Below are 27,231 nucleotides of genomic sequence, written 5' to 3'. Positions count from 1 at the left end.
CCACCCTAATTTCAGAGACCAAGGAACTCTGCTTGGTTTTTGTGTTTATGCTGCTAAGAGGAGTAAAGCAAACAACTTTTATTGCAACACACTGCAACAAACAGACACCACTTGAATTTTTGCCTGTGGGAGACTGTAGGAGACATGAAAACAAGGACGGTACGAGGGGATTTGGACGAATTAATCATATTTAAATAGTCATTCAAACCTTTGGCTGAAAGAATGCAGCTTGTCTGAATTTGTCTTTGTTGGATTGCATGGAAAAACAGAATTAAAAATGCTGAGTGTCATCCGTCTGCATTCATTATGCGATTGAAAAACAAGCCTGTTCCCTGCGAACTGACAGACAGTACTGGTCACCCCGCCTTGCAGATGATATGAACTCCAGGAAATGTAGAGAACAGCAATTTTCAAAACTCAGGGATATAGAAAAACTCTCGGAAGATGTTGGAGGGGAGCGTGTATTTCTCAGGAATGGTGCAGAGGTCTCGTGGCACCAAAAGGAGAAAGTACTAAACCCAGAAGCTCTGGAAGGAAAAGCCACATAACACAGCCCAGTGTCAGACAGCAAAGTCCTTACAGACACAATTTTACCTACAGAACCAGCCGGTCACTTCACCGTGTTGCCTGTGGATGGGATTTGAGAGAAGTGTTTCATCCAAACCGGTAGACCTGTGCTAAACATCTGTGAGAGTCGGTCCGAAGATGGAGCAGTATTTGCCTGACCATCGCCATCAAGAACTTAGAGAACTGAAGCCCTGACCGAAAGAACAGATGGACAAGGACTTGGAGAGAGGCCCGAGGAGCAGCACTGTGTTGCACTGTTTCTCCGATACCGGGTGGCTCCTGCTGTGGACTTTGCCTGCTTCTCCAGCCAAACCAGCCCCCGCCTCCTGAAAGCTGTTGTTCTGAGGGTCTCTGACCCAGGGACAAGAGCTGCCGTCCAGATGTGTTCTCACCTGCAGCCTCAGCCACTCGTGTCCCTCACCTGCTCCCCCAAAAAACGGCCAACGAAACGGAGCATGTCCAGAAGCTCGCCAAGGGGCCTGAGCTCACCCAATGGACCAGAGAAAGACCCTGAATGCTGGACACGTAAGCGCTGGCAAAAGAAAGCGTGAATCCTTCGAGCCTGCGCAGTTAAGCCTGGGTTGCAAAATCAAGGCAGACTGGCCTGAAACAATGGGAGCGAGGGGGGTGAAGAAGCACACAAGGTGACTCCAGAATGGACACCGGTGAAGATCTTCCCACCAGAGGATCCTGAACCACGACGGAGGAGCGGCCGGACTGCACGGGACCGGAGACCAGAGGGAGCTTCTGGAACTGGATGGTGAGAAACGCAACCTCATTGCTCATCTTTACTTTTCCCTGTTTCTTTTCCCTTTTCTCTTTCTTACTCTGTCTCTATCGTGTGCCACTTTACGGGCAAATTAATAAAGTAACACTGCTTGATTGAATCATAACCCCTTGGCATTTTGGTCGCCTTAATTTTGCGCTCGGAGATCAAGGTAAAAGAACCATCACGAGTCCATTGCCGAAGGGACCGTGACAACATCTAAACCAGTTTAATTTTTCAGAGATTAAAATGAGAGCTGCTCTCGCAACAAATTGTGCGTAATTGCTCATCTTCTTCGTTATTGCCACGACCAGGGACCTGATAGCAGGTGCGACACTTTGAGGCTGGTCCATCTGATATTTCCTAGGATATCAAACCAGATAAATAAAGATCTGACACCACGATGGAGCTCGGACGGTTCCAGTTGCTCGACTGATGGCCAACAGTGACCACTGGGGCTTCCAAACAGATTCATGGTTGTTCTTCTACTCATTTGTTCTATTGGATTATGAATTTTAAGCTCTTGGGCAGCTGTGGAACACCATGCTCTGGTTGCTTCCCAGCCATCTCCTCTTGTCACCACAAACATGACACCATCGAATTGCTCTCCTGGAAAGGACACGAGAAGAATTTGTCTTGGCCTTTCATCTGAAGGGGGTCCAGAAACTCCTTTATTTATTCCGTGCCGAGAAGGAGTGGCCTAGAAGGAAGGAAGCCACAAACAGCAAGGCTACTGACAACTTAAGCTGCATGTTTAATTCAGTATTTGAGGGGAAATGATGTGTTTTATTGTATAAATCAAGCTCATTGGGGGCGTTTTGCTGTGCTGGATGGTTTTGATAGCAAACTTAGCTTTACTGGTATTGTAATTGTTGCCTGCTCGATGAGTTCTAGACAGCAAATGCATGGTATAGACAACAAATAGATATTTGGAGAAGAGGAGCAACAAAATTGCATTTATTTACGATGAAGAACAAATCAAGAAAACTCACATTAAGCAGAAGGCCCAGCAGCCAGAATTTTAGAAATGTTGATGTGAAATTGTAAAATTTTTGACGAGGATTAGGAAAATTTTAGAGAGAATTTTAAAAGTTTCAACAGGATTTTGAAAATTTTGACAGGAATTTGAAAAATTTCAATGGGAATTTGAACAATTTGGACGAAAATTGAAAAATTTTGAAGGGACTTTGAAAAATTTCAACATTAATTTTACAAATTTCAACTGGAATTTTAGAATTTTTGACGTGAAATTGTAAAAATTTTGAAGGGAATTTGAAGAATTTTGACAGGGATTTTAAAAATGTTGATGGGAAGTTTAAAAATTTGAACATTAATTTTAAGAATTTCAACTGGAATTTTAGAAATTTTGATGTGAAATTGTAAAATTCATGTGCTTGGCAAGTGTCTCACAGCACATGGAGACCACATGAAGAAGGTGACAGAGCAATCAGTGAGACGCTTGTAAATGGGAAAATAAAGCTGAGGGGACTGATGGATAATATTCAGAATTACAAAAGATAAATTCAGTGGTGGTAAGAAATGTATTTTCTGATGTAAGAACATGTAGGAAGATGGGGAAGGTGGTGGAAGGGGATCTTGAATACACTGGAGGACAAGGGAGATGGGTGGAGATCAAGATCTTCTCATGCCAGATACAATATTATGTGTTGGGGGTGATGGTGAAGGCAGGGGGAGAAGCTTTGGGAACCAGGATGGGGGAAAGTGAGATGCTGGACAGCACATTTTTGTGTGAAACAACCAGAATATGAGCTCCACGGAGTAATAGTTCATCATATCAACAACAAATGCTAAATTCCCAGGACTCAATGATCTCGAGGGTCTCTTCCAACTGAAGAGAAGCTGCCAAATTAATTCATACCGTGATTAAGTTACAAAAGACGTAGCCACCATTAACCAACATGATAAATGCTTTCTAACCACCTGCAAAACAAGTTTTAGATCCTTCTGCATGACAGGAGAGAGACAGAAGATTAAGGGATATGTTGTTTAGAAGCAGAGTGCTTAGTTTATATTTAACTAATAATTAATAGATGTAAGTAAGAAACTAAACATTTATAACTAACATAATGAATTATTTCTTAGTATAGATGTATTGTGTGTCAAAATTTTCAAAAATTGTAATGCATATGTAATAATTATGTGAATATAAGCAACACAGGAGCATCCAGTCTTTGCAGTACTTGGGGAGGATGATCCCAGTGTTCCCCAGCGCTGACAAAATAAAGTCGCTTAACAGTTTAATCGACCCTGCTGTTACGTTTATTTCTTCGTTTCACAAGCAAAGTGATCCCAGGATTTTACACACCCCGCAAAAAATGGTGGCGCGGCTCCTTTAAGACGCCCCCCTCCCCACCCCCAGCAGCACGGAGAGGGCGTGGCTTGGAGAGACGGAAGGCGCTCAGCGGCCCCAAGCGCGTCCGGGGTTGAGTGACAGCGCTGCGGCCCAATCAGGTCGCGGAGATTGAGGAAGGGGGGCGGGCCTTCCGGCGGGAGCGCTGCGGCTCCAAGGGAAGCGGGGGGGGGGCGACCGGCGGCGACATGATTAAGAAGTTTGACAAGAAGGACGAGGAGTCCGGTACGGGGCTGGCGGCGGCGGGGAGGGAGCGGGGGGCGGGCTCAGGGGCGGCCGTGGTGGCAGCAGCGCCCTGAGGGGGAGCGAGCGTTCGGCCGCCCGGCGCGGCCCGGCCCGGCCGCTGAGGGGAGCGGCGGGAAAAGCCGCTGAGAGAGGAGCTCCCGCCTCTGCCCCGTGTCCCGGGCTCCCCCAGAGCCTCCTCTGGCCCTGCAGGATGGTCCGTGGGCTGCAGGGCCCGGGGGTGGGGAGCAGTTCCTCTTCCCGCCCTTTCCGTGAGGAGATAAAGCTCCTGGAGAGTGTCCAGAAGAGGCTGCGAAGCTGGTGGAGGGTTTGGAAAGGAAGAGATACGAGGAACGGCTGAAGTCACTGGGTTTGTTCAGCCTGGAGAAGAGAAGACTGAGGGGAGACCTCATGGCGGCTGCAGCTTCATCACAAGGGGAGGAGGAGGGGCAGACACCGAACTCTTTCGTGACCAACGACGGAACGCGAGGGAATGGCAGGAAGATGTGCCAGGGGAGGGTCAGGTTGGACATAGGAAAAGGTTCTTCACCCAGAGGTGCTGGACACTGAACAGGCTCCCCAGGGAGCTGGGGCTCTTGAGCTTGGAGAAGAGAAGACTGAGGGCTGACCCATTCATGGTGATCAGTATGTAAAGGGGGAGTGTCAGGAGGATGGAGCCAGGCTCTTCTCAGTCACAACCAGTGACAGGACAAGGGGCAGTGGGTCCAAACTGGAATGCAGGAGGTTCCACTTAAATTTGAGAAGAAAGTTCTTCCTGGTGAGGGTGGCAGAGCCTGGCCCAGGCTGCCCAGGGGGTTGTGGAGTCTCCTTCTCTGCAGACATTCCAACCCGCCTGGACACCTTCCTGTGTAACCTCAGCTGGGTGTTCCTGCTCCATGGGGGGATTGCACTGGATGAGCTTTCCAGGTCCCTTCCAATCCCTGACATTCTGGGATTCTGTGTCACAGCCCCAAGCCTGACAGTGTTCAAGAAGGGACTGGACAACGTCCTCAGACTCATGGTGTGAGTTTTGAAATGTCCTATGCAGGGACAGGAGTTGGACTCGCTGATCTTTGTGGGTCCCTTCCAACTCAGAGCTCTATGAGAAATGGTGCTTGCTGAGCTTAATCGAGTTCTGCACCTCAGCCCTTTAATGGGGCAGAAATTGTCCCCACACTTTGTGGTTCAGACTCTGTCAGGAGCAGTCGTGTTCAAGTGCTTGCCAGGAAAAATGCACGTCATCATATCAAGCATAGATGTGGTGAATGAAGCCATCACCTGCACAGCTTTGCTCCACAGAATCATCTGGAAATTAAGCTCAGGTTGCCTGTAGTAACTGATGCCGTCTTGAATTTTCTGTTGTATGTGCGCAGCTGGGTTGGGTTTCATTTCATTCTCAGTCTCCTTTTGCTTGGGATGTGAGAACCGAAGGATGAATGAACAGAAAATGAAAAATAATTGCTGGAGGATGAGGGTCAGAAGCTGTAGTGAGGGTTTGGAGGGTTTTACATGTATATAATGGGAGCTCTGAGGCAATTTCACTGTGGATGTGGATTCAAAGGCTCATGTCTCTGTGCTGCTGACAGAGAAGCGTCACCTCCAATAATAAATTCCTCTCAACAGTTGGATCTGGCTGTCAAAAAGCTGAGAAGTACAGTATGGAGATAGTTTAGTGTGAGCAATTTTGTGATATACAGCAGCCAGACTTTTTGGAGTTCGCCAAGTAGCCCATATTAGTGGTTTATTGATCGATATATTTCTATTTCAGATCCTGAGCAGCAGCTTTGTCTTAATGTGTTCAGTGCGTTCTGTGCCTAAAGGAATAAAAAGAGGGGGACTATGAAAAAAAAGCGTAAATAGTTTTATGTGAAGGAAGTACTAAGGCAAATTTACTAGTAAATACCTTTCTTCTTCCTCCTTTTCCAGCTACGTTGAAAGTTGCCCCTCCCCCCCATTTTTTTTCCCTGTAACTGTGAATATGCATCTTAAGAAAACAGATTCAAAGCTGTTGAACGCAGAACATCGTTTGTTCCAAGAGGAATGTTGCTGTAGTATTGAGGTGGTTTTTGTAAAGTTTAGGGGCTACTCTTGCATGTTCCATTTTGTTGGTTGGTTGGTTGGTTGGGGTTTTTTTGTGACAAATGCATTTCCTGCACTGCAAAGGTCTCTTTTCTTCCTCAGGTAGCGGCTCTAATCCTTTCCAGCATTTGGAGAAGAGTGCTGTGCTTCAGGAGGTATGAATAATCATAGTATAATGCTGTTTACTTCTCTTTTTCTTTGGTATTAGCAGTTTAAGGAAGTTTTACAGTGCAACTCTCAGGAAATGTGAATGGCTGAATTCATACAGTGTATGTAAATAAAGTGCACATGAAATTACTCTCTGAGGGTTTTATGTATAATTAGGATCTTCCTGCTTCTCTTTGTGTACTCCAAGGATTATTGCAAGTGGTGAGGTGAAGATGCGCTTAAATAACGGTGAATTTTGGTGCGTGCAAAGAGTTATAAGTAGGAACTTAATAGTTTCAATTTTGTGTTCCTACAGACTAGTTCTAAGTAGTGTTTGGACTACAGATACTATGGGAATAATTGGTTTGGAAGTATTTTTCCTAGTTGTCCTTTGTTCAGGTTGCTGCCGTCCAGCAAACTTGAACATGCATGAGCTGAATGACAGGAATTTATTCTCTGGAACACATTTTTAAAGTGAAAAAAATTATAAGATACTTAGTTGGAAACAAATCTATGTTTTAAGGTAAAACAGGGTTGGGTTACACTGTGATACAGTATTTATGCTGTGTTTACAGGCACGTATCTTTAATGAGACCCCTATAAATCCACGGAGATGCCTGCACATCCTTACCAAGATCCTTTACTTGCTGAACCAGGTAACTCTTACCAATTCTTCCCATCCAGAGTGAACATTCCTGACACTAATTTCTGAAAACTTTCAGTGTGAAAGACATTTTGTACCTCTTCCCATAAGACTTGGGAGGCAGCTTTTAAAGAGATAAGAAATGGAGTATTTTTGTTGTCGTATTAAGTTTTCCCTTCCAAATTTGCTGCTAAGGTTTGTGTCACTGAAGCTTTTAAGGCTTTTTCTTTTCTGAGTGCCAAGTGAGAGCTGCTGGCTGGTCTGTGTTCACTGTGCAATTAAAGAGCCACTTGTGCTTGAAAACTAAATAACTGAGGTGAGAACATAAGCCAGGAGGTGATGAATTGGAACGTTTCTTTTTGTTTGGGAAGAAATTGGAAGCACAATAAGGAAGATTTTCTTTTGGTATCTCCATAGATAAGTTTTCTTGCATGTCAGGCAATATTTAACATAGAGTTATGATCAGTTAGAAAAAGATTCTTCATGTGTGAGTAGGAATTTTAAGTGGGGGCTGAAAGGTGGATAATGACGGTGGTTTTTCTCTCGCTTCTTTTATGTTATTTTCAGGGTGAGCACTTTGGAACCACTGAAGCCACAGAAGCATTTTTTGCAATGACCAGATTATTTCAGTCGAATGATGTAAGTGCCAAATATTTACCACTGGCTGCCTCCCTGCTTTTGTCTGAATTTGCAGGAATTACACAATGGTTGAGTATTGGGATGTGGATGGCAAATACCTCAGAGAACAAGCTCTGCAAAGTACTTGCTGAAGGCAATTAATGGTTTGGAAACCAGTGACTGGATAATAACACATGGTTACTTCTGCACGTAGTTTTCAGTGGTATTTTTTTCTGAGTTGAATTACTGCTGTAAAGATTGTGAATAATGACAGCAAGCCTTAATATACAAATCAGTATCATTTTATGACTGTTTCTTACACTTGCAAATAATCCCCATCTGCTTAAATCAAAATAGAACACAAAAGTTGCCTGTAGATCAAATGCTGATATTTCCTAGAACAGCTTGCTCTGTTCATGAATTAGAGCGGAGTCAAGGACTGAGAACATCCAAAAAATGCTGGATTAAACTCTGGACTTTTGCTAATGTAAAGTCCTCTGATCTCTTTTGCAAAGACTGTAAGAACTCTGAGACTTGTACTTCACGCGATGAATCTCACTGATTTTTGTTAAAAATGAACCGGCATTTCAGATATTTGGAGATGTGGCTGGGGCAAGTCGCACGTGTTGACTATTTAAAAATGGAATGAAAATTTCGAGAGTATGGAGTGTTTGGGGCTTTTCTCATATCCACATTTTATAAAGTAGGGGTTTTTTAAAAATGGAAATACGTCATTTGCTTTCAGAGGATAAAAGTACCAGTGCTTTTTGCGTGTTTCTGGTTTTCTTCTACAATAATAAATAGATCAGAGGAATTTGGTTTTAAAGCTTTAACTGATTGTGAGGCTTCTGCATACAGACAAGATGTATCACTTTCATAATTAATATGTAGATTTTTTTAAATACGTTTTTTTTAGTCATATCATTTTATAAGACATACATCTCTTGCTCTTCTCCTGGTTTGATTGATAGGTCTGTTACCCATTTATCCAACATGGTTTTACTTACGCACTTATGACTTTGTATAGATGTGGGGAAGAGACTATTTTGTTTAAAAGTTTATTTAACTTTTAAAACTTCTAGAAAGTGCTTATTCATAATTGCTGTTGGGTTTAATGGTTTTCTGCAATACACTTTTGCAGCAAACCCTTAGAAGAATGTGTTACCTCACTATCAAAGAGATGGCCAATATTTCTGAGGACGTCATCATTGTCACAAGCAGGTAGTAGAACCTACGGAAAACAGTATTGGAGCTCTGAAGCGAGTAGCTGCATCTTAATGTGTTTGTTGTAGCTGTTTGTTTTCTGGAATTATGCTTTATAAGGGATATACCAAGAGAAAACAAATTGCTCCATGATATGGACTATTTGTCACCATACAAAATGTGAATTTCTTCCTACTGTGTTATTAAGCTTTTCTAAAAAAGGAGGAGGCTTGCCTGCAGTTTATCAATCAGTTACTACTTTGTTTTCCTGTTGTTTGTTTTATGTTTTGGTGTTTGGTTTTTTGTTATTCGGTTTGTTTTTAATTATAGGTGCTTGATGGTTTTGTGAATATCAAGGCTTTGACTTGTGTTTCACTTCACTGTCACAGAGCAAAGCTCAGTTCAGTCCACCAACTGAACTGTCAATATTTTTTACTATACAATAGACGTTGCAGTTGTTTCAAGAGCAAAAGTTGCATCTGTGGCATATGCTAAGTGATTGTTTTATTTTGTATTTTTTTAAGCTATTCACCAAACTGAAATTTGCTTGTTATCTAAGCAAAAATTTTATGTGGTAGAAAGAACAACCACACAAGGAAGGAAAATTGCTGAGTTAAATAAACCAAGCCTATGGCAAAGAAATGTTACAGACTATACATTTTGTAATAGTCTGCATTTCTGCAGAATCTGTTAATAAATTTTAAATAGCTGATTATTAAGAAGTTGTTTCTAGCCCATGCTAGAGCTTTGCAGTTATGTGGTAACAGCCTGAAGAGCAGCTAAATGAGGGGAATGTCACAAAAGGACCAAGACATCGAGATATTAAGAAGTATTAACAAGGTGACTTTGATTATTTTAGTCTAACCAAAGACATGACGGGGAAGGAAGACGTCTACCGAGGCCCGGCCATCCGAGCGCTCTGCAGGATCACCGATGTAAGTACAGATCACATCGCTATCGTGAGAGAGCTGGCGAGTGCATTTAAGCTAGAAAAACAACCCTCTTGCCAGGTGTATTCTCCTAGTAGTAACGGCACTGCTGCTTTAGGGAGGAGTGCTCAGAACCCTCTGCGAGTATAAGGAACTCTGGAGCTGTCGCATTGTAAACATGGAGTTAGAAGGCAGGAGCTTTGGAGCTCTAGTTGCTGATCTGAGATGGCTTTGCTGTAAACTTTGTGTCACTGAACCTTCAGGACTGAGCAGCTGATACTTGTGTCTCCCTTGCAGAATGATGAGTTTTCAGAATTAGCTCAAGGCTTTTTTTTTGAGGGCCTTTTGGATACGCGGTCCACACATTTTTGTCTTATGCTGCTTTTCTGCTCTGCCTCCAGAGTTATCAACGCTTTTCGATTTCCCTTTCGTAGGGTACGATGTTACAAGCCATTGAGCGATACATGAAACAAGCCATCGTGGACAAAGTCCCCAGCGTGTCCAGTTCTGCACTGGTGTCTTCCCTAGTAAGTAAAGCAGCGGATGATTGTAAATCAGCGCGTTGTATTGTGGCTGGAAGGCTGGTCTGCTGCATGTGTAGCTTTGCTTGCCCTTTATTTTGTTATTTCTTCATCTTTGATGTGACTCTTCTTTATCTCCTCACTGGAAAATTAAAAGTAGTACCAATGGACTTTGCTTTCTTTGAAGCAGACTTTGTGTTCTCAAACTCCTTCCTTAATCTTTTGTTTTAGAGTATAACAATTGTGATAATTTTTAAATGCAAAGTGCTCAGTCATCTATGCAGTTACTGTAGAACATTAATTTCTCTGGGGAGGGGCCTTGTCTGCTTTGGAAAGTCAAGCACGCCAATGATGGGAAAGCGCTTATCAGTTTGAGAGTAAGAAACCTGTTCTGTGCTGTGGGAGAGTTAATGACTGTGACAGAATGTATAGGTTCTATAGGAGGCAATAAAAGCAGTCTGCGTTGTGCTCTGCAAAAAGCAAATCCATTGAATTGCTGCCCTGATAAGGCTGCAATTCAAGATTATTTTTGCTAGTATGTAGCAGGAGAGCAAGATGAAGAAGCTCAGTGTTTTTCTCTCACTTCTTAAGAGAAAGGGCTGTAAAATTTCTTGTTATGTTAGTATTTTACTTAAAGAGGAGAATACAAGTGAAAACATGGTAGTCTGAGACTGAAATGTGAGGAAAAAAATGGTTTATAGGTGCATAGGATAAAGAATCTGGCTGTATTGGTAAGTGGAGAAGGCAGAGCAGGAGATGAGAGATACAGCTGATGGAGCAGAGCCTGTGTGAGGGTGCAAACAAAACTGAATTAATATTGACAACTGAAGCCTTCCTGCTGGACTAACCATAGGCAGGTGAATTGTCCTGATATTGTTTTCAGTTCTGCTTGAACATAAAACCTCTCTGAATTACTTTTCTCTTTATTGAAACAAATGCATCCGTATAAATGACATATTTGGGAGTTATTCCTTGTTACCTGTAGTATGCAGCAAAGCCATAGATTGTCTCCAGGTCTTTAAACTTAAAAACTGTTAACAAGGCTCATGTTTACTGTGCTTTGACTGTTAGTTCGTCTGCAGTCTCAGTTTGTGGTTTCTTCCAGCACATGATGAAGATCAGTTATGATGTAGTCAAACGGTGGATCAACGAAGCACAAGAAGCAGCTTCTAGTGACAACATCATGGTGCAGGTACGTTAGAGTGTGGTTGCTCCAGGAAGCTCTTGACCTTAGAAAAGTAACTGGTTTTCCTTTTTCACTTATTCTTTTATAAACAAGAATTGTGACTTGAGGGAAACGACATAACTGTTTCAAAAAACCACGAATTTCTTCATGATTCCAGTGCAAGACTCTTAATTAAAAGCTGACTGTTTCGTCCAAACCCTTTCCCCACCAACCTTCTGGTTGCTGGGATGTCCCTGGCTGTTTCACAGCAGTTTTTGCAGAAGGGCTTTGATTCTGTTTTCAAAAAGCTTAAGAAATTATCTTACTGCCTCCCAGAACCACCAGCATCTCGTCTTGGCCTTCGTAAAACTTGCAAGTTGCTGCAGGACTGCGGAGATGAGGCCAAATATCAGTAAGATGCCCATATTAGCAAAATCTTTGCACAAATGTTCCAAACAGCTGTGGAAATGAAAGTATTATGTAAATTCAGCCAGTGTTGCAGATCAGAAATGAGTCTGGAAAATCAGCTTTGTTCTTGCCCAATTAGCAGCCTCATTAAGCCTTACTGTGAATCAGTCTTATGGCAAAAGAACCCAAAACAATTTGGCAAGCAACTAGAAATGTTTGTTTTTACTTTCACCATAAATATCTCGAGTTTTGTAAGGTCAGTTGTCATTTAAAGTCCTTGGGGTATCTTGGATGTTGAGGGTACAAGAAATGCAAGTGTCATTGTGCAGTATAATTTAATAAGGTGAAGCCTTTGAAGTTGTGACATTTAATGCGGGGAGAAAAGAGAGTAAACTAACTTCACAGCTCTTTTGAGCCTCAGAAATATGTTGAGGCTGTCTTGTGGAAGACAGGAAAGGGAAAAAATTACTACAGATCTTTGTAACTTGTCAGAAAACCTGGAGCATAGAGGTGAGAAGGTATTTCTGCTAGAAAATGCCTTTCCCAGCTGCAGCATGTACTCAATAGCTGCCCATCTCTTTCCGATTTCCTAGTATCATGCTTTGGGGCTGCTCTATCACCTCAGAAAAAATGATCGCCTTGCGGTTTCCAAGATGTTGAATAAGTTCACTAAATCTGGACTGAAATCCCAGTTCGCGTACTGCATGCTGATCCGAATTGCAAGCAAACTCCTGAAGGAATCTGAGGAAGGGTAAGAGTGTGTGAATTACAAAACTAATTAGAAGGAGGGTGGTTAATAGGTCTAGAGAGGTTCTCCTTCCCTTCTCCTCTGCCCTGGTGAGACCACACCTGGAATATTGTGTCCAGTTGTGGCCCCTCAGTTCCAGCAGGACAGGGAACTGCTGGAGAGAGTCCAGTGCAGGGCAACAAAGATGCTGAAGGGAGTGGAGCATCTCCCGTGTGAGGAAAGGCTGAGGGAGCTGGGGCTCTGGAGCTGGACAAGAGGACACTGAGGGGTGACCTTATTAATGTTTACAGATATATAAAGGGTCACTGTCAGGAGGATGGAGCCAGGCTCTTCTGGGTGACAACCAGTGACAGGACAAGGGGTAGTGGGTTCAAACTGGAACACAAGAGGTTTCACTTAAATTTGAGAAGAAACTTCTTCTCGGTGAGGGTGACAGAACACTGGCCCAGGCTGCCCAGGGGGGTTGTGGAGTCTCCTTCTCTGCAGACATTCCAACCCGCCTGGACACCTTCCTGTGTAACCTCATCTGGGTGTTCCTGCTCCATGGGGGGATTGCACTGGATGAGCTTTCCAGGTCCCTTCCAATCCCTGACATTCTGGGATTCTGTGTAATTACAATTTGAAGTAAACATTAGCTAGGAAATTCACTCTCTTTTTTTCATATAGTTTGTGGAAATCTACACAAAAACAGAGAGAACTGTAGTGTTAAAACTAAAAGCAGGTAGAAGCAGAATGCTGGACTAAACTGAGTGGTGGTACGTGTGGCAGTTGTGTGGTGGGGTTTTGTTTTGGCACCACCACCACCAAAAATTGGCTGAGAGTAGGATTAAAATTGCCGAATAATGTCTGGAGAGGTTTTGTACTTTGTCTAGTTAGATGTATTTCAAATGCAATAAGGATCTGCCTGTGTTGTGGGGATATAAGTAAAATAATCTCTTTTATTCTGATCTCATGCTAGCGGAGGAGGGTATAGATACCCAAGAAAAGAATTTCATCAGGAGGTTAATTTATCAGTGGAAATTTTTATTAGTGGTGCGCGATAGCTGATTAATAATAAAATATGTGTTTCTAGAGTGCAGCAGTTCTAGCTTGAATAAGATAATTTAAAGATGAATACGAAGTTTAGAGCTCAAGTGTGAGTTGAGGAATATGACAGTAATTCGGCACCATGCTGTGAAATATCTTCTGGTTTGTAGCCATGAAAGTCCGCTGTTTGACTTCATCGAGAGCTGTCTGCGGAATAAACACGAAATGGTGATTTACGAAGCTGCTTCTGCCATCATCCATCTCCCAAACTGCACAGCCAGGGAACTGGCGCCCGCTGTTTCAGGTTGGTCATGAAATCCTTTGTACCGCTGATGCAGCTGAAAGAAAGGGCGGTAAAGCACATTGGTACATTACAACTAAAATCCTGAACTCAAAACCTGAATTTTCTGATTTTTTTTTTTTTTTATTCCCCAAGTTAGGTGACTTTTAGATCCCGAGCACATTGATCTCTTTTCCCCTATTTCATCTAGAGCTCTAGCAAATGGGCACAAGGGGTGACACAGGGTGATACTTGACTTCCAGCTGCAGGAAATTGGGGTGGGAGGGAAGGCAGAGAACTTGAAAGCACAAACATGCCAGAGATGGCTACACAAACCACTTATTATTGATATAAGATGAAAAACAGGAGGTTATTTTTAACTTGCTTGTGAAGCTAGTAATAAATTATGTATAGAGCTGCACAAACATTCAGCAGCATGTGGTTGAATGTGGATACATGAGATTTTCCTCTGCAGCCTTTCTTTGAAAGAGACCGTACTTGGTTTTCTCCTGTGGTAAATTTTGACTAAACTATTGGCACCTCTAAATATCCAAGTGCTGGCATAAGGCGATTCCCCTTTCCTCATTTGATCTGGTTGTCATGGCTCCTACCTTCTTCTCCCCACACATAAGTGCTGCTTAGAGGTGCAGTTTTCTTTTAACCAGTTTTCTTTAAATAGTCCCTACTCTGTAACATTTTACTGTGAATTATTTCTCTTGATTATTATTTTCTTTCTATTTTCAGTGCTGCAGCTCTTCTGTAGTTCTCCCAAACCCGTCTTGAGATACGCAGCTGTACGGACCCTTAATAAAGTGAGTGCTTCCAAAACCTTCTAAACAAGCATAAATCTCTGAGTATCAGCGGAAGCCAGACTTCAGCGCCTAAAGTAGAGCAGCTGCTTTTGTGATAACTGTATTTGGAAATACTCTGTGTTGGAGAATTGGCTTTTCCAGGCCAGATTTCTTGCTGTGACAGAAGCCTTTTCAGTGCTTGAGCTACGTTTGCTGATTTCTGGACCACGGGGCTATAACGAGCTGTAGCTGGATAACTTGTGAGCTTCCAGCTGTGAGGAAGCAGAGTCCCAGATATTTCATACTGCAAAAAAGCATGAATAAGGTGTGTGTGAAGGAAATAACGTACTGATTTTGAAGTTTTACGCTGCAACAGAAGCAGTTTGTGACTGTCAAACCCGTGAGCTGTAACTTAAAAGAGTTGATTTGAAACCCTGAAGCAAAAGGGGCTTTAATCCTTGCCATGTCAAAAGCTTTGAGTTGTAGGATGTTATTCCTCCCATATAATTTGGAATCGCGTTCTTTACAGGTAGCCATGAAGCATCCGTCTGCGGTCACTGCCTGCAACCTGGACCTGGAAAACCTCATCACCGACTCCAACCGCAGCATCGCGACCCTCGCCATCACCACGCTGCTGAAGACGGGCAGCGAGAGCAGTGTAGACAGGCTCATGAAACAGATCTCTTCCTTCGTGTCAGAGATATCGGATGAGTTTAAGGTGTGGCATTGGAGGCCTCTGCTCTTTCCAGCTGCAGGTTTTTCTCCCATTCTTGTTTTTATGAAGCTTTTCCTGTTTGTTGATCCTTCGGTGACTTAAAGCAAAGCCAGCTTGAAATTCAGAAGGTGTGGTCCCCTGCTTTAAACTTAAATATACTGTGTCATTTCCTCCCACTGCTCCAAGGAAGGAAAAATGTCTTTTGGTGGATTCCTGGCTCCTGTGCAGTATCCTGCAAAAATTTGTGCTGCCTTTGGAGAAGTGTGATTTAAACAGTTCTAACCGAGTCTATATCACTTCAGTCTGATGCATCATTAGGAAATAGCGTGAACTGTAAATTTCTACCTTATTTGTTGAGTTTAGTCACTATGAACTCAAATAATAACTTGGTTAAGGGTGGTAGTTCACTTGTACTCATCCCTTTTACACTGTGGAGTTGCCTTGAGTGTGTCTACAAAGTCATTGTCTGGTTGCATAGAGTGGTCTCAAGTTCTTGTTTTGATGAGAAAAGGAAATAAGTATTAGACAAGTTTAAAATTGCAAAGAGTTTTAATGGCAAAATGTAATTAGTTAAGTTAGAATTAGGTCAGGATTATCACTTGGCAGAGGAAATGAGGGTAAGCCTTTAAATTAAGATAGTCCCTCCTAAATTACAGTCCCTGTAGCAGCACGAGGTCGTTAACACACCCATGCTGAGAGTCCACCACCTGATTTTTATCCTTCTTGTACATGAATTCAGTCTATCAAGGTGACAACTCGAGATAGCAAGAAGCTTGTATTTTTTTTTATAGAAAAATCAATGCACGTGACTAACGTTCTTGTCTGTTGTTTTGCAGGTAGTGGTAGTACAGGCCATCAGTGCTTTGTGTCAGAAGTACCCTCGGAAACACAGCGTCATGATGACCTTCCTCTCCAACATGCTCAGGGATGATGTATGTATGAAACTGTCTTTGTGTAGTTATGAGCAGGCAGCTCTGACAGATAGTGTGGAGGGTCTGTTCTGTCTTGAATCAGGCGTACACAGCAATCATAGAATCATTGTGGTTGGAAAAGACCCTTAAGATCATCGAGTCTAATCATTATCCCAAAAGTGGCACTGATCCGTGTCCCCAAGAACATAATTTACACGTCATTTAAACCCCTCCAGGCTGCCCTGGGCAGCCTGTTCCAATGCCCGACAGCCCTTTGGGGAAGAAATTGTTCCCAAGATCCAACCTCAACCTCCCCTGGCGCAACTTGAGGCCGTTTCCTCTGCTCCTGGTGCTTGTTCCTGGGGAGCAGAGCCCGACCCCCCCTGGCTCCAGGCTCCTTTCAGGCAGTTCAGAGATCAGAAGGTCTCCCCTCAGCTCCTGTTCTCCAGCTGAACCTCCCAGGTCCCTCAGCCGCTCCCATCACACTTGTGCTCCAGCCCCTCACCAGCTCCGTTCCCTTCTCTCAACTCATTCCAGCACCTCAAGGCCTTTTTTGGTGTGAGTTGTACCTTTTTGGGTCAGGGGAAGCTAGGAAGACCCTGTTAGCTCATCCAGCACGCCTTATCTTTATGTGCAAGTGCTTCTTTTTCTCAATGGAAAGAGATAATTGAAGCGTGAGGGGAATGGAGCAGCATTGCGGTCTGAGCTCTGCCTGCTGGGTCATTGTCCTTGATTTTCCTTTCGCAGGGTGGCTTTGAGTACAAGCGAGCCATTGTGGACTGTATCATCAGCATCATCGAGGAGAATCCTGAGAGTAAGGAATCTGGCTTGGCTCACCTCTGCGAATTCATTGAAGACTGCGAACATACCGTCCTCGCCACAAAGATCCTGCATCTGCTGGGGAAAGAGGGGCCGAGGACTCCATCCCCATCCAAGTACATCCGCTTCATATTCAACAGGGTGGTGCTGGAGAACGAGGCTGTGAGGGCTGGTAAGTTCAGCTCAAATTCTTGACTGTTTCATGTCTGAGCTCACCAAGAAATCTTGGGGCTGAAAATTATCATTTTATATGGAAATATCCCCTCCATGTGACCAGGTTTCCTCCTTGGAAGCGTGTCACAGACTGATACTTCCATCCTGCGGAGCCTTTACAACAAACCCTGGAGAGTGTTGATTCTGTTTTCATATTTGGGATGTGGCATTGGAGGGTTAGCAGCATCAGCTTTATCTCCTGCGTGTCGAAGGGAAGGTGCTACTGGGAGGGAGGAAGCAAAACAAGCTCACAAGTACACTATGGTCCAGATTGATTTTTGGTGACAGGTTTTTTAGTCACAGTTTCCTAATTGGGACCTGAAGAGCATCCCCTGAAGAGTGTATGCTGTGTAGAAATTTTGTCGTCGTAAAAATATGGACTCAGAATCACAGAATCGACTGGGCTGGAAAAGACCTCAGAGATCATCAAGTCCAACCCTTGGTCCAACTCTAGTCCGTTTACTAGATCATGGCACTAAGTGCCATGTCCCATCTCAAACTCTTTTAACCACCCAGGCCATAAAGCTTGCACTTTCTTTTAGACCTTTCTCCTACATGTGGAATTTCTTCAAGCCAGTGCTGAGCTAAGATTAAATTACTTTGGACAGGCAGCTCTAAGCAGTTGCTGAAGGGTTTCAGCTCCTTGTGAAGTCACTGGGTGCAGTCTGGCCTTTGTCACCACTGCTTACGTGTTACCCCTGTGTGTGAAACACAGATTTATTGGGGGGATGAGCAACAGGTAATGGCAGAGGGGTCAACAACTGGAATGAGCCATGAAGCTTGAACTAAACTTTCCTTTTAGAGAGTTCTTTCAGAACAGATTTGTGGGGCTGTTAAACTGATCTTGTTCTGTTAATCCCTGATGCAAACTAATTTCCATTTGAAAACATGGAAATAGTTTAGTCTTTCCAAACCACTAAAAGCTTTATGGTGTGCAAGTGAAAACCTGTGTAAATTGGAACTTGAGGACAACACTACAGTTAGTGCTTTGAATCGTGACTGTAAGAACGTGTTTGCTTATAGCTTGAGCGCCTCTGACCTCTCCCCGTTTTCTTCTTTAGCCGCTGTGAGTGCGTTAGCGAAGTTTGGTGCCCAGAATGAGAATCTTCTTCCGAGCATCTTGGTGCTTTTGCAGAGGTGAGTGGCTGCGGCTGTGCCGAGCTTGTTGGTGACACCAGGCGCTTTGGCTCCACGGAAGAGCCTGAGTCAAATCAGGTCAGAACGTGCACTGGGATTGTCACAACATACCAGTAGAGGAGTTGGGAGGTGGCTGGCTGCCTCCCTTCCATCCTGCCCCTGTTGGAGATAAGCAAATGAAAGATGTGATTAGTTGTGAAAACATCTGATAGGAATAGGAAGCTGGGAGGGGACTTCTTACAAGGCAGGTAGTGATAGGACAAGAGGTGATGGCTTTAAACTGAAAGGGGGTGGATTTAGGTGAGATTTAGGGAAGGAATTCCTCACCATGAGGGTGGTGAGAGCCTGGCCTAGGTTGGCCAGAGAGGTGGTAGAAGAACCATCCCTGGAGACATCCCAGGCCAGGCTGGACGGGGCTCTGAGCAACCTGAGCTGCTGAAGATGTCCCTGTCATGGCAGGGGCTTGGAAATAGATGATCTTTAAGGTCCCTTCCAGCCCAAACTCTTCTGAGATGATAATCTGGTCTGAGAAAATACATTTCCATGTTACTCATAATTAACTTTTGTGTAAAGTTGAGTAGTGATTTCAGGTTCATGTCTCTTTTTAAGACCATCCAGCCTCCTGAAATTGTCTGTACCATAAATGTCATGTTCTTCATTTCTATAGCACTGTATTGTAAACCTGTGCCATGTCTGACTTCTGTGGTGAGAGAAATAATTCAAATTATGAAATGCTTCAGGGAGAATGCATCGGTGTAGCTGCGAGTGAATAACGACTTAACAGTTGGACTGGATGGTCTTAAAGGCCTTTTCCAATCTAAACAATTCTATGAATTAAAACTGCCAGAACTGACTTGAGCAATGTGAGGAGGGAGGGAAGTTGCCAGGAGGGGGAGAAAATCTCGTCGTAAATCACCATAACTGAAAAACTGGGTTAATACTTGAGCACACAGCTATTTTTTCCAGTCTGAAATAGCATCTTTAACATGTTTGTTTTTATAATCTCTCTTATTTCTTCTGCTTTTGTTCTATGGTGAAAGAATGCTGTTTAAAAAGAGTGCAATCATATGGTGTCCATCAGAATTATTAGCCCTAAAATGCAGGTGTATATTTTATAACCCAGCGAGTGTGCGCAGTGTTAACAATTCACATGCACATCTCCCTTCATCTTAGTTCTCTGATGTGACGCTTGCACATAAACTTCAAGCTAAACTTCAGCTACTATGGCATATGAACAGTTCTTTTTTTTGCATAATTTGAAAATGAATTGAGGGAGCGCAGGCTGTCATTGTGGTATTGGGTCTGATTTGGTCAGTGCCGTTTTTAACGTGTCCCTCGTGATGTCCTGAGCTGTCCTCTTGTCCCCAAAACAGGTGCATGATGGACAGCGATGACGAAGTTCGGGACAGAGCCACGTTCTACTTGAACGTCCTGCAGCAGAGACAGATCGCGCTGAACGCTGCCTATATTTTTAACGGTTAGTGGTAGAAAGGAAAGAAATCTGAGCTGTTATTTCACATTCTATGTTACAGATGGGCTTTGTTGCCCAAATAATAGTTTTCTGTACCGTAACTTAGGTCAGAATAACCAGAAAGAACAGAACTGTGGGGTTTTTCTGGCCTTAGTGCTTTCCTGTGAAGTATTTGTGCTGAGAACGGCGAAGTGAACAAAATATGGGAAGGATTTTCTAGGAAATGGAGCAGGAATACGGGTTGGGCTTTTTTTATCATCACCTCTTCCTTCACTTGGAATAATTTTCATCACCTTTGCTCCATCTTCTCCCTTACAAAATGGGGATGACACATCTTGCCAGGGTTCGTTACAAAACTATTTTATGGTCTGTGTTTGAAAGTTCATGCGAATAGAGAATTTAATATATTGAAGGCTATTGCAAGGGGACTTTTCTCGAGTGAACTGTTTATACCACAGTACCCTCTGGAATGGCAACTTTCTGTGTCATCTTCAGAGCAGGTTTTTTAATTCCATACAGTATCACGCAGTACTTTGTGTTTACTGAGAAATGAAAGTGCTTTTACCAATGTTTTTATTAGCCAAAGTCCAAACCGTATCTATCTAGCTGTAAACTCGAGATTCCCCACAAGAGTTGTTTTCTCTGCAGCCTGAGCCAATAGCCAGAGAGAAAATCTCTTTAAATAATCATCTTTGCTTATATCTCAAGAGGAAGGTAACTGAGACACAGATAAGGTTTGCTTTGGGGTTTGTTGTTTGGTTTCTTTTCAGACTGGCATCTTTTGGTGCAGTGTGATATGTAAAATTCACACTGTTTATTTGCGAACCTTATAGTGTAGTGCCTGTAAGCCTTAGATATTTTTAATAAAATTAACATTTTCTGCCCGTGCTTCTGCTTTGCAGGGTTGACCGTCTCTGTTCCGGGGATGGAGAAAGCCCTGCACCAATACACACTGGAGCCTTCTGACAAGCCTTTTGATATGAAAACAGTTCCACTGGCTACCGCACCGATCTTTGAACAGAAAGCAGGTAATGGGCTTTATTTAAATAAGCTGTAGGCAAAGCTATAAGCATTTTGCTTGCCGTAATGATACTTGATGTCTGGAAATAGGGTCAGGCTAAGACCAAAGGTGGGTCAGGTGGATTCTGTACAGGTTACAGGTCGCACGCCTGCCTGATATTCACAGATAAAGGAAGACAATACCTTGGCCACAGAGTCATTACTTGTTCTGCTAACCTCGTTATGAACGGGGAGTTTGTAACATCAGCAGGATTTATTAGTTTGTAGGTGTTTAAAAAAAGAACATCCCAGAAGCGCTTAGTCACTTCCCTGGCTTCCTCCCATCATCTTGCACAACTTTTGACTCTGCACAAATTTTTAAGAAAGTGTTGGGGGTTTTTTTTGTCCTTTTTCTCCTTCCAGCTGTTATTTTTTCTGGCTATTCTGGACTAACACGTAGTTCATTATTACTCAAACATCTCTCCTTACAACCCAACATTGCTTAGCAGAAAAGATCTATCAGTGTGTGTAAGGATCCAAGGTGGCAATGGTTTGTAGCAGAATGTGTGGAACACCACAAATTAAGGATTTTTTAGTGGAGATATAAAGACGCTTAAAACTCCCGCGTGATGCAGTTGACAGCACATCTTTGCTTTTTTCTTCACAGAGATTCCCCTAGTGACCAGCAAGCCTGAGAAAGTTGCACCTTCACGTCAGGATATATTTCAAGGTATGAGAGGAGACCAGTGGGTCTCCAGCGCTTGAAGCGTTGGGAGGATTTGCTGCAGGTCAAGCGAGAGTGAGGAACGAGCCTTTCGCTCAGTGTCTGTCACCTTTTCCTTTCCGTGCAGAACAACTGGCAGCCATTCCAGAGTTTAAGAGCTTGGGTCCATTATTCAAGTCTTCGGAACCGGTGCAGCTCACAGAAGCAGAAACGGAGTATTTTGTTCGTTGTATTAAACACGTGTTCACAAATCACATCGTTTTCCAGGTAAGAGAAGTTACGTGCCAGGGTGCAACAGGAGTTGGCCGGTAATGATACAGGAGCGTAGTTTAAATGGTGACTTGGAGATGACAACTTCTCTCTTAAGGGATTTGCGAAGTAGAGTTGAGAGGGCGTGTGTGCTGTTTGCTTCAAGAATAAAAAACAGATGGGGGTTGCGATCCCAGCTGTTAAAGAATTCTAGTAAAATTAGAGAGGAAAGCTGTTTAGTGAGAACAACAGGCTTGATAAAAAGATGCTGGGGCACATTGTAGCTGACTTGGTGTCGTGGTTTAACCTGAGGTGGCAATATAACCACGACAGCTGCCCGATCACCCCTTCCCCTTCTGCCCCCAATAGTGGAGGGAGTCAAAAGGGAGAAACTTGGATTGAGATAAATACAGTTTAATAAAATAACAAAATACTAATACACTACTAGTAAATATATAATAGAAATAAAAGATACTCGAGGCAGTTCCTCCTGAACACGCTGAGCAGCCAGTCCCAGGAAACAGCACCTGGTCCCAAAGCTGATCCCAGACAAAGAGTAAAAACAAAAAGGAAAAAGGCCGAAAGGCTCAGAGGCCTCTGCAAAATGGCAAAAAGCCAAATGAAACGTTCTGATCCAAACTCTCCCGGCTCTGACAAAAAGAGCAAAAAGTCCAGAGCAAGAAATGCCAAAAGAAAGAGCAAGAACACCCCAGAGAGAGAGAAAGAGAGCGGAAGGTCCCGACTCTCCTTAAATCTGAAGCATGACACTAATGGGCTGGAATACTCTTATCGATCAGTCTGGATGTTGATCAAGCTCTGCCCCATCCATCCCCAATTTCTCGCTGCCTCACGCCTGCGGGCAGAGCTGAGAGTGTCCTTGGCTCTCAGACCAGAGCAATTAAAAACATTAACTCTGTGCTGGGGTGTTATCTGCTTGTTCTCAAATTAAGTCCAAGTAATGACTGTGCTAGCTGTGAAAAAGAAAGAAAATTAACTCATTTTCAGTCAAACCAGAAATATTTCTGCTATGCTCAAGTCCTTTTCCATCTATTCTTCTGCAGTTTGACTGCACAAACACGTTAAATGATCAGCTACTGGAGAGAGTCACTGTGCAGATGGAGCCGTCGGACGCTTACGACGTGATTTGTTGCATCCCTGCGCCCAGCCTGACCTACAACCAGCCCGGCATGTGTTACACCCTCGTCCAGATTCCCCAGGACGACCCCACTGCAGGTACCACTGGGAGGGAGGAGTTCTGAGCGACAAATCCCTCAAATAAAGGTTTTTGAGAATATAAAATGTTCGGGGTGTGGGATTTGGCAAGTGCACACTGAGCTTCTAGCATCAGTTTTTTGCTCGTGTGTCGCACTTGCTGGTTTTTATGTAGAACGTGAGTTAGTGCAAAATAGCATACATGCTTTTTACAAATCGCATACATACACTTTAATCAATGCTATTCCTGATTAAAAATGGGATGTTTAAGAGTGTGCAAGTAATACAGGAAAATGAATTTATTACCTTGAGTTGAAAGGACCACTTTTGAAAACATGGGTGTTTGCTGATGGTAGTCAGGAACAGAATTGATAAAAGGAAAATATAAATAGGGGAAAAAAAGGTAGTTTAGCCTTCTACATATCTGGTTAATGCAATTTTTCCTCTCTTTAAAGAATTAGAAAAGACTGTGAAATTTGGGAATGAGTGATTTTCTTGGGCGTAAAACTTCCCTTTCTTGCTTTTATTATTCATGCTTAAAACAAACTCCATCGATTTTGTAATTGGTTTAATACGACTCAGCTCGTCAACGGGTCGATTTCATGATTATCACTTCAGTATACCAGAGAAGATTCGAACTAGTCTGAGTTCTTTGAACTGCGGTTTTGGGTCATAATCCACTTGTTGGAAACCCTGCTGGAGTTTCTCCTGGTAGCAAATCCAGCCTGAATGGTGCTGCAGAACTCCGCAGTGAACCTGTGCTTGTTACACCGTGGCCCTGGCGTATTTGTCCCCCAAAATCCCTTTGTGTTCCTCAGCTTAGAGTCTAAGGGGAAATTTTAAGTGAAAAGTGCTCCAGCTATGATCTTGTCGTATCTTCTGGGGCAAAGCCAATGCGCATTCTTTCTAGTCCCTTCTTGGGAAGCGAGGGCTCAAGCAGAATGAACTGCACCGCTAATCTATACCTTTGTTTTTCTTTCCTCTTCCCAGTTGCTTGTACTTTCAGTTGCACAATGAGATTCACCGTTCGAGACTGTGACCCAAACACAGGCGTGCCGGAAGAAGACGGCTACGACGATGAGTATGTGGTAAGTTCAGGACTGTCGTGGTAATTCTGAACACACGTGGCCATTGGGTTGATGGTCGCCTTTTGGATTTGAAGCCCGTAGAACAGCAGGCCTGACTGAAATACCGTTTCCAAAATACAGCAGCTTGTTGCGTTAGATGCTTCCCCAAAACCTTGTGTCTGCCAATAGCTTAGTGCCCTGTGGAGATGGGATTTGTGGGGACTAACAGGAAGAAAGGAGTAACTTCGCTTGTCTGTTTTTCAGAACTTTGGCCCAATCTTTCTCTCCACCCCAAGCATTTGCACTTCTTTTTGTTGTGTTTGTGTTACCAGTCACTGAAATACAGGTCAGACCTCAGGGAAGTGCTTGTCTTTTGGGCTTGAAGGAAGTAAAAGCTCCTTCTGGATTCTGAGAAAGTCTCCTCAGATGCCCGGTAAGGGCTGGAATGGGCTTTAACTCACAAAGCGTTTGCCCCGTTTTCTGCACTCATTTAATCTCATAAATATTTTAGTGTAAATATTTTTAAGCTTTACAAATCACCACCAGAAGTGATTGCTGTCATTATGCACTTCTCAAATTAAAACCAGGCATGCCAGAGCTGTCTTGGCAAAATGCTGCTGTCTCTCTTTGTCTTTTCTTTCTAAGATTAGGATTGTTTCTGTAAACTGGCAGCTGAAAAAATCTCCTTTCCTGTTCTTTCAGTTGGAAGATCTGGAGGTGACCGTGTCCGATCATATTCAGAAGGTTTTGAAGCCGAACTTCGCAGCTGCCTGGGAAGAAGTGGGAGACGACTTTGAGAAAGAAGAAACCTTTGCCCTTAGTTCGATTAAAACCCTTGACGGTGAGATGATCTCTCCTTGTTTATCGGTGACCCAGTAAATCTGCCATGCTGGGGGTATATTTAATGTGGTAGGAGGAGAATTTGGTGACATTATGTCCCAGCAACACAGATTTGTGTTGTAACGTTGGGATTATAGCGAGGGGAAGCTTGGCAAGTGTGGTTGAAAGGAGGGGTGTGTTCCTCAGTTGTTAAGACAGCAAAAGGAACACAAGGTGTGTTGGTGGGGTTGAATGGAAATGGTAAAGCCATGTGGGTGTTTAGAGAACGTTTTTAATTGCAAACTAGTTCTTATGGAAAGCTTGGCACCAACTTGGAAGTAATTCTCTTCTTTGATCTCTGAATGCAGAAGCCGTCAATAACATCATCAAGTTCTTGGGCATGCAGCCCTGTGAGAGATCAGATAAAGTGCCAGAGAACAAAAATTCTCACACGCTCTACTTAGCTGGTGAGTATTCATGCTCTTGAACTTGATGTTTTCCTGTCCCCAAAGATCTTTATTAAATGAAGGGAAATGGGTTAGGAGATTCCGCTCTTGTCTACAGAGTTTTTCTCTATAGAAAGCTAATTTGGTGCCTGCTGTTGTGGGTGTACTCAGGCCGGGTTCTGCGTCTCTTAGAAAGGAGGGAACAGTAGTGAATCCTTCGAATTAAGAACTTCCAGAGCAGACACCTAACTCAATTCCTTGCCCATTTTTCTCTCAGAATGGGGTTTTTAAGACCATCTTCCTTTCAAGTCACAAAAGACACTTCCTGCAGTACCCACAACTTCTTGTTCGGTGACTGTGCTCCGGGTTTACAATTTTGGGCGATCCCTGGAAGTGCTCTACAAAACTTTATTGAGGTTGTTAAAGCAAAACTGCAATGAACAGGGCACACAGTTTGGACAGAAGGGTCAGATCTCAGTTTATTTCAAGAGGAAGAATTGGGACCACCAGGTCTGCAGAGTGACAGTGACATGGAAGTGGGGCAGGAGGCAGCTCATCCTGCAGCCTGAATTACCTCCAGAAACGCCACTTCAAGCGCTCTAATAGAACTGTAGGAGGACTGTTCCTCCCTTAATGGCAGTGGACTGTGTCTTTGTGACAAAATGACAATATGTGTTGCCATGTGAGCTTCAGTTACCCCCTGTCTGGTTTCTACGTATTTAAATCAACCTCATCTTCCAGCAGCACTTGCTGACTGTTTAATTAGGACAGTATCTGCTATAGAATCGTTTTGGTTGGAAAAGACCTTTAAGATCAAGTCCAGTCGTTAACGCAGCACTGTCTCTAAGAACTTAATTTACACGTCATTTAAACCCCTCCAGGGATGGTGACTCCAGCACTGCCCTGGGCAGCCTGTTCCAATGCCCCACAGCCCTTTGGGGGAGAAATTGTTCCCCACATCCAACCTCAACCTCCCCTGGCGCAGCTTGAGGCCGTTTCCTCTGCTCCTGGCGCTTGTTCCTGGGGAGCAGAGCCCGACCCCCCTGGCTCCAAGCTCCTTTCAGGCAGTTCAGAGATCAGAAGGTCTCCCCTCAGCTCCTGTTCTCCAGCTGAACCCCCCAGGTCCCTCAGCCGCTCCAGCCACTTGTGCTCCAGCCCCTCACCAGCTCCGTTCCCTTCTCTCCACTCGCTCCAGCACCTCAAGGCTTTTCTTGGCGTCAGGGACCCAAAACTGCCCCGAGGATTCATGGTTTGGCCTCCCCAGTGCCCAGCACAGGGACGGTCGCTGCCCTGGGCCTGCTGGCCAGTCTTCATTCTTGGCCGCAAGACTTATGGGGATTTTTGTGTTTTGTTTCATTTTTTGGTCATTTCCTCCCCCTCTGCAACAGGCCACACACTCAAACTGCCTTATACCCACCAGGTTGTTGGCTTCTGGGTTAGGACTAGATCACTGAGCCTCTCCTAAAGTCATCTCTCATGGTTTTTTTTTGTCCTCAGGTGTATACAGAGGCGGCTGCGATGTGCTGGTCAGGTCCAGGTTGGCGCTAGGAGATGGTGTGACCATGCAGGTGACAGTTCGCAGCAAGGAAGAAACGCCTGTGGATGTCATCCTGGCTTCTGTAGGCTGAGCTTTCCAGTGGATCAACTGCGGTGAAAACCTTTGCAAGCACCGGTTGGGTATTTACCGGCTGTCAAGCAGCCTGTCTGTTCTTCTGCATGTAGTTTTTATTCCTCAATTTGGTAAATATTTTGTATGATGTTACAGTAGTGGCTGGTACTGAGCCTTTCCTGTGTCCCTTTCCTCATTGTCACTCACATTCCTGTCTAACTTATTGCATCTCTGGCCGCTTGCAGTAGAGCAGGGAAGGTAACAGGTGCAGGTGGTAAGAAAATGGAATCAGACTTTTGTCCAACTTGATTTTTATTAACAGAAAATAAACACTGGTCCAAGTGATTGAATTCATA

The 27,231-nt window shown here is 43.7% G+C and overlaps 1 protein-coding gene across 1 annotated transcript; it reads left to right on the top strand.

The window, feature by feature from the left end:
- Window positions 1–3,836: 3,836 nt before the first annotated feature.
- On the top strand, window positions 3,837–27,229 carry COPG2 (COPI coat complex subunit gamma 2). Its single transcript, XM_082058860.1, has 24 exons — window positions 3,837–3,929; window positions 6,108–6,160; window positions 6,728–6,808; window positions 7,363–7,434; window positions 8,555–8,634; window positions 9,476–9,551; window positions 9,980–10,072; window positions 11,172–11,258; window positions 12,233–12,390; window positions 13,584–13,717; window positions 14,438–14,505; window positions 15,014–15,202; window positions 16,036–16,131; window positions 16,858–17,101; window positions 18,204–18,279; window positions 19,653–19,756; window positions 20,653–20,778; window positions 21,417–21,479; window positions 21,601–21,740; window positions 22,784–22,955; window positions 23,925–24,022; window positions 24,704–24,842; window positions 25,189–25,287; window positions 26,764–27,229. The coding sequence occupies exons 1-24, from the start codon at window positions 3,893–3,895 to the stop codon at window positions 26,892–26,894; spliced, it is 2,616 nt and encodes an 871-aa protein (XP_081914986.1). The 5' UTR covers window positions 3,837–3,892; the 3' UTR covers window positions 26,895–27,229.
- The last annotated feature ends 2 nt before the right edge of the window (window positions 27,230–27,231 follow it).

This window comes from Streptopelia decaocto, assembly GCF_964273445.1.
Source record: "Streptopelia decaocto genome assembly, chromosome: 1".
NCBI classification, from domain to species: domain Eukaryota; kingdom Metazoa; phylum Chordata; class Aves; order Columbiformes; family Columbidae; genus Streptopelia; species Streptopelia decaocto.
This window is presented reverse-complemented; position numbering and strand designations above follow the sequence as displayed.